General features: G+C 39.0%; 1 protein-coding gene across 1 annotated transcript in view; it reads left to right on the top strand.

Annotated features, from left to right (window-relative positions):
* The first annotated feature begins 201 nt into the window (after positions 1 to 201).
* atp11a (ATPase phospholipid transporting 11A) overlaps positions 202 to 12,134 on the top strand; it is a 62,249-nt gene continuing 50,316 nt past the window's right edge. Inside the window, 1 exon segment of the mRNA XM_051943067.1 lies at positions 202 to 569. Within this exon segment, the coding sequence (XP_051799027.1) occupies positions 525 to 569 (45 nt within the window). The 5' untranslated portion in view covers positions 202 to 524.

Below are 12,134 nucleotides of genomic sequence, written 5' to 3'. Positions count from 1 at the left end.
TTATTTTACTTTATTATTTAATAACTTGCTAAAGCTGAAATCTATCTCGTATTTGTTGCGGGTTCCAAGCAAACAAATCAATATCCTATAATTAACCGAAGCGTCCAATCAATTACCCGCCAGCGACGCTAGAGTGCGCATGCGTTCACCTCGAGCCACCACCGCCACCTGGCTGACGGCGTGACGTAGATGAAAGAAAATCTCCTTTGGCCGCGGCGCGAGACAAGAAGATTATTAGTCCGCGCGCAGGAGGGGCCGCAAGGAGCGCGAGATAGGGAGAGAGAGAGGAGCGTGGACGGAGAAGGGAAAACACGGACCCACGGACGCTCCCACGGCCACTCAAAGCCCGGAGGTGAGTCCAGGTTCACTCGGAGCGCCTCTCGGTTGAGGAAGAAGAGAAGAAGCAGGAGAAAGTCATGGACACAGCGGGAGAGTTAAAGAGAAGCTAAAGTCTCCTTTAAAATAATAATAAAATAACACACCGAGAAACCAGAAGAAGTGTCCGGAGAGGAAAGAGGAACAAGATGGGGATGGATTTCAGCACTCTTCGGACCCTCATCAGCCGATATGTAAGTTTTTATTGTTATTATTATTATTTATTTGTCACACCTTTTTCCTTGTGCTCGTTTCCTCTCCTGACTTCACCGACGCGCTTCAAATTGGACAGAAAATGCGTGAACTTTTTTGTCACTGTTGGTCTCGGATTCCGTCGAAAGCAGCCACTCATCCGGATTAAGTTTCACTCACCAAAGGGAGTGGAGAGAAAAAGCTCATTGAGAAACGATACTAACGAAAAAAAACTTTGATTTTCCTGCAGAGTGGGAGTTTTGTTGTGAAATGTACCTTTTCTTCCTCTTAAAACAACACTTCAGAGCTCCTTAAATGACGTAAAGCATACATTTGTTACTGTGGAGAGCTGAAATAGTAGTTAAAATGTAGTTCCACTGGTATAAATGCCTTTATTTCCACATAAAATAAGAGCAGATTGAAGAGTAGAGCCCCCGAAATTACATTAAACTCAAACTGCATGCACCGTTTAATGCTGGTTTACATTGGAGAGTTTAATATGCATATAAAACGTCATTTTATTGACCTAAAACAATCGTAGATTAAAGTGTATAGCCATCTAAATGACATAAAATCTGCATAAATGAGTTGAAAATTTGTTTAATACTCAAATTTCCCTGGTGATGCAAAGTATGCTTAAATGACAAGCTCCTCAAATTACATAAAACCCTAAATGTTTCTCTGTAGAACTCACCATGGAGAGCTAAAATTGTATTTTCAATTAATTTTCTGCATTAACTGCCTCTATTATCACATCAAACAGTTGTAGTAAAAAGTCTGCTTTAATGACAAAAAACCACAACTACTTTATTTAACGTTAAACATTAAAAACATTGAGTTTTTAAAGTATTCATGAAATTTCACTTATAGAAGTGCCTTACTTTTTAAACATCAGAACACCTTAAATGACACAAAACCTCGACTGCTTTAATTTTTTACTGTGGAATTCACATTGGAGAGTAAAAATCGTAGTTAAAATGTAATTCTACTACTATAAATGTCTTTATTTCCACATAAATCAATGATAGATTGAAGTGCAGAGCCTCCTAAATGACATTAAACCTAAACTGCATGTTGTTGAATTTACCTTAGAGAGTTTAATATGCATTTAAAATGTAATTCTACTGGTTTAAATGCCTGTATTTACATGTAAAACAATGGTAAACTTAAGTGTAGAGCCCCCAAAATGATATAAAATCTGCATAAATTGTTGTGGATTACACGTGGAGAGCTGAAAATGTGTTTATAACTCAAATTTTCCTGATGTACACCTCCTGTCAAAAGTTTTGAGACACTTTCTTATTCAAATAAATTAGGACCCGTCTCAAAACTTTTGACAGGGGGTGTAAGTGCCTTTGTGTCCAAATACATGTAATTTTACTGCTGGGATAAATGCCTGTATTTACATGTAAAACAAAGGTAAATTGAAGTGTAGAGCCCCCAAAATGATAAAAAATCTGCATAAATTGTTGTGAATTACACGTGGAGAGCTGAAAATGGGTTCATAACTCAAATTTTCCTGATGTAAGTGCCTTTGTGTCCAAATAAATGTAGTTTTACTGTTATAAATGCCTGTATTTAGACATAAAACAAAAACAATTTGGCGTGCAGAGCCCCTGAAATTACACAAAGCCCTGATTATTTACTTTTCTTCACTATGAAGAGTAGAAAAAATTACTTTTGTTCATAAAACCGCCTTTAATGTTCAATTAAGCGTCCTTAAGGTACCTCGACCTGCTGCAGTTTGAAGCATTGCAGCACATCCTGTTCACACACACACACACCACTTTTTAATCAACAAATCAAATCTCCTCTTAAATGAAGCGAAAGGCGGAGCTCCGTTTGCAGTCACCAGTTGTAAAGCAGCACCGTCTGCATGTCTGCTCATGACAGGACATGCCAAGAAATGCAGACAAACAGCAATTATCACTCGTCCTGCCGCTCACTTTCATCTATTATGCTGCCTCTCTGCTGCAAATGGAACATGAATTATGTAATCCGGTTGTTTTCTCCCTGCTGCCGGTCGAATCGATGGGCGGCTGTATGGACGCGGGTTGCATGAGGGCTCCACGGTAATGTGTTCGACAATAATCCAAGCCCAGCTCACATGCTGCAAGGGTTCATGCCGCAGCTCCACGCTCAGCCGAGGCTTACATGCAGCCTCCCAACTGTTGCAGATGGCTGATTAAATGAAATCCCCCGCCGTGTGGAGGGTGAGACGGAGCCGTGCAGGGAAGAGCCTGCGACGGACGGGTCGGATGTGGGATGCTGATGAGGTCTGCTGCTCTAATTGGTCCGGATAACTGCCTCAGACAAATGGGTTAGGGGCAAATTGATTGCATTGCTGCAGGATGCAAAGAGAATACTGCTGAATGCTTAAGATTAGGGTTAGGGACGTTTATCTGTTTGTCAATGTGGGGCCTTTTATGAAATATCAATCAATACTGAAAGCCAGATGGAAGCTGCTCTATCTCACCACTTCTGTAAAAGTAAACTAAAAGTTGCTTCCAGAATTACGTAAAAGTCAAATTTAATAGCTTTTGCTTATAATAATATGTCCAGCATCTCAATATGTGACATTTACGTTGTTTTATTTGGAAACAAAGGCACTTAAATCAGGAAAATTAAAGTTTTAATTCGATTTTCAACTCATTTATGCAGATTTTATGTCATTTAGGAGGCTCTACACTTTAATCTGCGATTGTTTCAGGTCAATAAAATTACATTTTAAATGCATATTAAACTCTCCACAGTAAATTCAGCCCTAAACAATGTCTGCAGTTTGGGTTTAATGTCATTTAAGGGGCGTTACACTTCAATCTGTCATTATTTAAAGTGGAAATAAAGTCATTTATACCAGTGAAAGTACATTTTAACTGCATTTTTAACTCTAATGTGAATTCCACAGTAATAAATGTATATTTTATGTCATTTTAGGAGTTCCGAGATTCAATCTGACGTTTTGATGCGTTTCCATCTTTTCAACATTTGTTGTAAACGCTTATTAATGCTGAGATCTGTCATTTACCAACAAATATCCTCACAGACATATCAGCTGAGATGGATTTTATGCACTGATTAATTTGTGATTTCACAATAGCTGACCAATAAACTGAATTAAGCTGACTTTGGGAACACCTGACAAAACTTCCATACATTAATTTTCTGTACGCCGCAGCTTCCCTGTAGAAGTTTTCAGCTTTAAACAGTTATTTCTTGTCTTACATACTGTTCATGTTTCCGCCCATACTCCGGCAGTCCAGGAATCTGAAATGGAATGTGCGTTAAAGAAAACGCAGCATCATTAGTCATGTCTCTTATGCAAAAATTAGATAAATCTTATGCAGAAATAGAGGAAAATAAGCAACGATTTGCATCCAGCTTGTTTAATTTTCTATTAAAGCCTATAGAGCCCACCGTATTTATTTTTGATTGGTGGTAGATTTGAAACCAGATAAGATATACCCATCATTCTTTTTGAATATGAAATCTGGGGAGTTACACTAGCATTTCACACATTTACCACGTCTCAGAGCACTTTTTTGTTGCAGTGATGGGCTTGTAAAAACACACAATAAAGAGCGCGTAGCAGAAATCTATGTGATATTGTGCAACTTTTTTTTTTTTACATTTGCAAATTTGAGCTCTGCAATTTCTGTATTTCGAAATATATGTGGAAAAAAAATGAAATTGTTTTCATTTTTTTAGGTTTATTGCACTTTTAAGCAATTTATTGTAGCAGTTCAGACATAAGTCAATGCATATTATTAAAACTTGGGATATCAGGGATTTATTGAGGCAGAGCAAATAAAAATACTCCAAAAATTGCAGTACAGTATGCAAAAATGTAAGAATATGTCCTGGCAGAGGTCTTAAAGGGTTAAAGTTTATCTGCGTTTAAATCAACAGATGCTTTTGTACAAACTGTGTAATAAACCGTATTAAATCGTTGTTTCTGGTGATAGATCTCGGTTTAAAAGGACACTGGGTTATGTGTTGTCTGATTGCCGTTTGTGAAATGACGCGAGTGGTGATGGTAAAGGAGCAAAGAGCGTTGGGAAGTGGAAAGTCTGGCACGACGGACAGACAAGAAATGATGTCAAATATGGGATCCTAATGGGTTCACAGGAAAACTGCTCTAGTTTGTTACCGGTCGCACTGCCTGCTATCGGGATCGGATTGCAAACGCTGAAAAGCCAGTTCTCTTCGGCTGCTGCCGTCTCAGATTAGGCAGAAAGGCAGGGATGTTATGTAAGCCTATTGCTCTCTTTAAAAGTGTAACATGCAGAGTAGTAATTTTTGTGGCCGTCTCTCTTGTCCAGGCCGAACGAGAACAAAATGTAATCACAGCGGCGCATGGAGCCCCGAGACCGAGTGTTCTTGTGCCGTACTGTGCTGACTCACTAACCTGCTTTTGTTCTCTAAATGAAACATGTACAGTGTTGGGTGTTTTACGGCTCTTTTTCTTGTGTTGCTCATCATCGGAGCAGCCTATTCCCGCATTTAAATGTGGACTGGATCGAGAGAAATGCAGTTTTTCTTGTTTTGTATCATAGATAAGTCACATCTTACTAATTTTGCTTTTTAATCCTCACAGATAGCCTTGATTTTATCTACATTCAGTCTCTCCCATGTTCTGTTTACCCCTTATTTAGTTATTTTTATTGTCAAACACCTACAGAAGGGAAAAAATATGGCATAAGATGCAACATTACACCAGAACAGTACTTTTCTAAGTCACAAATTCCTCTCACTGCAGCATGGTGTCGACCGTTGACCCTCCTGTTGTCCTCAATTAAGGGCGCCAAAAAATATTGTTTCCTTGCCTAAAAAAAATCCAAAAATTCAGCAAAAAAATTCCTCAAATTTCTGAAAATTTGCAAAACCTTCAGGAAGAAATTTCTAGTAATTCCTTCAAAGTTTCCCTTAAAAATGTTATTAAAAAATCTTGCAAATATTTTTAAAAATTCATAAAAATCTTCCAAAACATCCTAAAAGTATCTAAAATGATTACATATATATCAGTAATATTTTCTTTAAGAACATTCACAAAAAAATCAACCAAAATCCAGCGAAATTTGCCGGAAGAAACATTTTTAGCATTTCTTTTTTTCCCACCAAAAAAATGTTCAAAGATTTCCCAAAAATGATGAAAATGTGGACATCAGAAGTTTGACTGTGGAAATATTTTTTCCCCCCCACATTTTCAAACTTTAAAACGGAACAATTTGACCCGCAGGACGACACTAGCCTGGTATTCCTTACATGAATTCCTGCGTTGTGTGAAAAAGGGAGATTTTAATCTTTCATTTAAATTCGTTAAGCAGCTGGAATGAAACAAACTGGGGATGCTATGTCTGTTGGTGGAAGCTGACAGGCGGCATTCCTCTGCTGCTGACTAATGTTGTTCCTGGGCTGAAAGTGCCTCTCCTCTCTCCGACTTCCTGTCTTCACTCGGTGGATTAAAGGGTTACCTTCCCCTACTTAATCCAGTTTGCAGCTATACTTTCAAACCCAATCACTAAACACCCATCGCTTATATTCCAGCTGGCTTGTTATCTAATTGTTGCATATGTTTTCCCTCTCTTAGCAGACGGAGCATGTGCATACGAGGCGATTTAGAGTGAGTGTATCGCTGCCTCTGTAGTGTTATTCATGCGGGCTGGTAAGCAGGGAGGTGGAATACAGTAGTAGCCAGGTGACGCAGAGGGCAGCGGATCACATGAACTCCTTGGCTCTGTCTGGTTGTCAATAATTCATAAGCAGACTGGCTGACAATGTGGACTAGCGTTTGTGTTGCTCGTTATGGTCTTCCACAGTAGAGCTGCTCACTGTGGGGTTCAGGGACGCCGGGGGTCCCCACGCTGTTGGCATTTATGCTGCATGTTTATGTTTATCACTCCTGTTGTCCTCATTTACGGGCACCAAAAAATGTTGTGTCCTTGTCTGAAAAAAATCCAAAAATTGAGCAAAAAAAGCCCCCAAATTTGTAAAAGTTTGCAAAACCTTCAGGAAGAAAATTGCAATAATTCCTTAAAAGTGTCCCTTAAAAACAACAAATTTGGCAAGAAAATTTTTGTGAATATTTTCAAAAAAATGAGTAAAAATATTCCCCCCAAAAATCATAAAAATATCTAAAGTGATTCCATATATTTCAGTAAAACTTCTAATATTTTCTTTTAGAATATTCAGAAAAAAAATCAACCAAAATCCAGTGAAATTCGCTGTAATGAATTTAACACTTCAGTTCAGAAAAAACTGTCCTCCTCACAGGTCTTTTCTTTCTTTCTCCATTTCTTTATTTTTTCCTTCCTTCCTTTCTTTCCTTCTTCCTTTCTTCCTTCCTTCCTTTCTTTCTTCATTTCCTTATTCTTTCCTGTCTTTCCTTCATTTCCTTATTCCTTCCTTTCTTTCTTCCTTTCTTTCTTCATTTCCTTATTCTTTCCTTTCTTTCCTGTCCTTCCTTCATTTCCTTCTTCCTTCCTTTCTTTCCTTTCCTTTCCTTCTTTCCTTTCCTTTCCTTCCTTTCCTTCTTTCCTTTCCTTCTTTCCTTTCCTTTCCTTTCCTTCTTTCTTCCTTTCCTTCTTTCTTCCTTTCCTTCTTCCTTCCCTTTCTTTCTTCCTTCATTTCCTCCTTCATTTCCTTATTCCTTCCTTCCTTCCTTCCTTCCTTCCTTCCTTCCTTCCTTCCTTCCTGCCTTCCTTCCTGCCTTCCTTCCTGCCTTCCTTCCTGCCTTCCATCCTTCCTTCCTTCCAACAGTTCAGCAAAGTCAGTTATCTAAGCATCTAAGGGTGTTTAAAGACTGCCCAGACTCTTAAGAGAGTGTTATTGGACAAGACAGACGGAATAAGCTGATTATGATAGACTCAAAAATGACTACTGCCTTCTTCCTTTACTTTGTGCTCCTCTCTCAGATTCAAACACCAGAATTCAGATTTGTATTCATGCCACTCCTATTGAACTTACAGCTTTTGCAAACGGCGTTCTTGTGCTTGATGTACCTCACAGCATAAGCTTGTCTGGATGCATCGGGGGAGGCGGTGCTTTGAGGCATTTCTGAAGAGCAGACATGCAGTTGTGAAGCTGCACGGCGGCTTTTGAAGCATGCTAACGTGTCCGCAGACTTCAGCAGGTTTTCCGTCTGCCTGTTGCTAATCATTAAACACCTGCTCGTCCACAACGACCGCAATCCTTAGAGTGCACCACGCAGGGTTAACCCCTTTACCTAAAGGATTTACTGGCTCTCACTAAGCCATTTGGTCTTAGGATTGTTTCGCTGCTTGACAGGTTGCTGCTTGTCGCCTCTGTGAACCCCAGGGCTCGCTAGAAATACTGGGCGTGGAGAAATAAGTGATTTGAGCACTGGTTTAATAGACCAGTGGAGTTCAGAATCCACCGAACATTGGCAGAACAAAACACATCTCAATAGTTTACTGATACACAACAGCTTCAATGTGGGGAAAATCTGCCTCATGTGCATGTTATTCATCTGCAAATGCTTTGAAATGATTCTATCATGGTACATTTGCATTATTGAAAGGTTTCAAGCAAATATGCTGTAATTTATTTCTGCCTTTCTCTCTTTTTTTACCATTAAAAGTTGATTTAGGTTTTTGGACATAAGTCAATATGTGTTATTCAAACTTGGGATATAAGGCTTATATTGTTATTTTACATAAAGCAGACAAAAATACTCCAAAATACTGCCCCACTTGCACAATGGTAGGTCTGAAACGGTTGAAGTTTATCCACGCTTGAATTAAGAGATACTTTTCTGCAAACTGTGGAATAAACCGCAGCAAATTGTTATTTTCAGTGATAAATCTTGGACTAAAATGCTTTTTTTGACTGTTGGCCAGACAAGAAAAGTCACCGTTCTTTGTAATTTTTTACATTTAATATATGAAAAAACACTGAAAGAATAACCGGTGAATGAATGGATAATAAATAGAGAAATAAATGCTTCACAGTAAGCGATCGCACAACAGATGTCTCTGTTGTTAGCTTGTTATATAAGGCAGAAGCTCTCAACTATTTTGGCTGTTCGTCGCTTTAAAATGAAGGAGTTCATATCTGTGAGTCATAGTCACCAGCTGAACATGCTTATGTGTTGTTGTGTAACATTTTCCAACAACGCTTGATGTCTTTCCTTGCTTCATTCAAAAAAGAACTAACAGCTGAAGTAAAGTGTTGTTATACAAACACTTTTTTTTTTTGCTGCAGCCCTCCTGTTGTCTTCATTTACCGGGACAAAAAAATATTGCTTCGTTGTCTGAAAGAAAATAAAAAATTCTGCAAAAAATTCCCCATATTTCTGAAAATTTGCAAAACCTTCAGAAAGAAAATTCCAATAATTCCTTAAAAGTTTCCCTTAAAATGTCTTATTTAAAAAAAAAACAAATGTTGCAAGAACAATTTTGTAAATATTTTCAAAAAATTAGAAAAAATCTCCCCAAAAAATCCTAAAAATATCTGAAGTGATTACATATATATCAGTAAAACTTCTAATATTTTCTTTAACCCTCGTGTCGTCCTGTGGGTCAAAATGACCCGCTGTAAAGTTTGAAAATGTGGGGGAAAAAAAATTCAAAGTGAAACTTCTGATGTCCACATTGTCAACATTTTTGGGAAATCTTTGAACATTTTGTTGTGGAAAAAAAATGTTAAAAATGTTCTTAAAGAAAATAATACAAGTTTTACTGATATATATGTAGTCACTTTCGATACTTTAAGGGTTTTTTGGAAGATTTTTCTCATTTTTTGAAAATATTTACAATAATTTTCTTGCCAAATTTGGAGGATTTTTTAAAGTAAAACTTTTAAGGGAAACTTTTAAAGAATTATTGGAATTTTCCTCCTGAAGGTTTTGTAAATTTTCAGAAATTTGGGGATTTTTTTGCAGAATTTTTGGACTTTATTCAGACAAGGAAACAATATTTTTTGTGCTCGTAAATGAGGACAACAGGAGGGTTAAAACGGGCAAGTTTGACCCGCAGGACAACACAAGGGTTAAACAGCTTCTTAGCTTTTCAGCAGTTTGGTTCATACTTGGCTGTAAAGTCCTCTATCACAACTTTATAAAACAGTTCCAGCGCTGGAGTGTGAGCTCCATTAAAGGCCTGCATCTGTGTCGTCGCTGTAACATTAACGGTGTATTACAGCCCATTGAACAGGGAGACAGGGATGATGGATGGCTCGGGGTTAATGGCGCGTGGAGGCCTCTATCCAAAGAGAGAGACCGAGATGGAGAGAGCTGGCGTTTGAACTCGGGTCATCACAATAACATTGCTCCAGGTTGCCAGTGAAAGTGCTGAGAGGGGCAGGTACGCCTTAATGTTCTCGCTGTCTGAGGGAATGATAGCCGGTCGACTCGCTGCTGGAACACTCCATTCCCAACGGCCCCCACGTCAGGGAGGGAAAGAGAGGAAGAAGTGAGAGTGTTCACCCCTCTTCCCAAATGCTGATGGTGCACTGAGTGTAGACATCACCCCTCTATCCTCTTTCCATCCGGCGCCTCCCCTTTTCTCCCCTCTCTTTGCGATTTTCGACATTAGCAGGCAGTCGTCAAAGGACTGCCGGCCCGAAGCACTCGCCTCTAACTGTGTGTCGACACAGGAAGTGAAGCATGTTTTGCTTACTTGCTAGAAATTGATTGCATTTGGTTGGTCAGCATCTTCCTATTAGTTCAATTAAGATTAGCGGTGTCACAACGTCCATCCATCACATACCGGTAATCGTTAGCGGTTTGGGTTTGACGTCCTGCCTTCACTTTCAATTTACTATGATGTACTTCTTCTGTTTAGATGATTTGGTTGGTTTGTTTTAGCTTCAGGTGTTAATGGAGGGAAGGCTTGGCCAGTAAACTGCTATAAATATCTACCAGCGAGGAAAACTGTTTGAAATAATGCTCAAAAGTTTGACTTAACCCTCCTGTTGTCTTCATTTATGGGCACCGAAAAATACTGTTTCCTTGTCTGAAAAAAAAAATCAGAAAATTCAGCAAAAAAAAAAAATCCCCAAATTTCTGAAAATTTGCAAAACTTTCAGAAAGAAAATTCTAATTATTCCTTAAAAGTTTTATTTTAAAAAAAAACAAAATACCCCAAATTTGGCAATAAAATTATTGTAAATATTTTCAAAAAATGAGTAAAACCTTTCCAAAAAAATCCGAAAAATATCCAACATGATTACATATATATCCGTAAAGCTTCTAATATTTTCTTAAGAACATTCACCAAAAAAATCTGATTTTTTTGTGAATGTTGTTAAGAAACATTTTCAACATTTCTGTAAAATGTCCAGAGATTTCCAAAAAATGTTGAAAATGTGGACATCAGAAGTTTCCCTGTGAAAATATATTTTTTCCCACATTTTCAAACTTTAAAACGGGTCAATTTTGACCCACAGGACGACAAGAGGGTTCAATTCAATTCAATTCAATTTTATTTATATAGCGTCAATTACAGTCAAATCGTCTCAAGACGCTTTACAGAACCCATATGCCTGACCCCCAGAGCAAGCCCAAAGGCGACAGTGGCAAGGAAAAACACCCTTTTAACAGGGAAGAAACCTCGAGCAGAACCCGGCTCAAATAGGGGGGACCCATCTGCCTGCTGGCCGGGGGGGTTGAGAAGGACAGAAGAGGGCAAGGGGGAGGGATGGGAGAAGAGGGAGGGGTGAGAAAGCAAGGAAAACACAACACACATTTGAATACATGCATGACAGGATATGTGACACAGACAAAGTATAAGCTAACATTGAAAACTGACTCATAGTTTACTCTGATGATGTACGGCTCTGACATTAAACATACTCCTTATATAGCTAGCAGTAAAATTCAAACAGTATGTAAGTTAGCATAACAGTATATTGAAGGCGATGCAGAGTTGACTCGTGGAAAAAGGGAATTGGAAGCAGAGGGCTGGTGGAAGGTCAGTAGCAGCATCCCACAGTGGACATGGTGGAGACTGGACCAGCTGGTGGAACATCGACCGCAGATCTGAAGCATCCAGCTCTGGGACCAGGGACACTCGGAGAAATAGCACAGGGGGAAACAGAGTGAATGTACTGCAATAACGGTATACATATTAAATGTAAAGGTAGATAGAGAAGGGCTCAGTGCGTCAAGAAAAGTCCCCCAGCAGCCTAGGCCTATAGCAGCATGACTAGGGGCAGAACGAAGGGACGTCCAAGAGGGGGTCAGCTGTACAATGAAGACACAAGCCGAACCTCTGTGGGTCACCCAGTCAGCCCCAACTATAAGATTTGTCAAAAAGGAACGCTTTAAGCCTGGTCTTAAAAATAGAGAGGGTGTCTGCCTCCCGAACCCAAACTGGGAGCAGGTTCCACAGGAGAGGCGCCTGATAACTGAAGGCTCTGCCTCCCATTCTACTTTTAGAAATTCTAGGAACAACAAGTAAGCCTGCAGTTTGAGAGCGAAGAGTTCTACTAGGATAATAAGGTACTATCAGATCTTTAAGATATGATGGAGATTGGTTATTAAGAGCTTTATATGTCAGAAGAAGGATTTTAAATTCTATTCTGGATTTAACAGGAAGCCAGTGAAG

This window comes from Acanthochromis polyacanthus, chromosome 22, assembly GCF_021347895.1.
Source record: "Acanthochromis polyacanthus isolate Apoly-LR-REF ecotype Palm Island chromosome 22, KAUST_Apoly_ChrSc, whole genome shotgun sequence".
Classification (NCBI taxonomy): Eukaryota; Metazoa; Chordata; class Actinopteri; family Pomacentridae; genus Acanthochromis; species Acanthochromis polyacanthus.
This window is presented reverse-complemented; position numbering and strand designations above follow the sequence as displayed.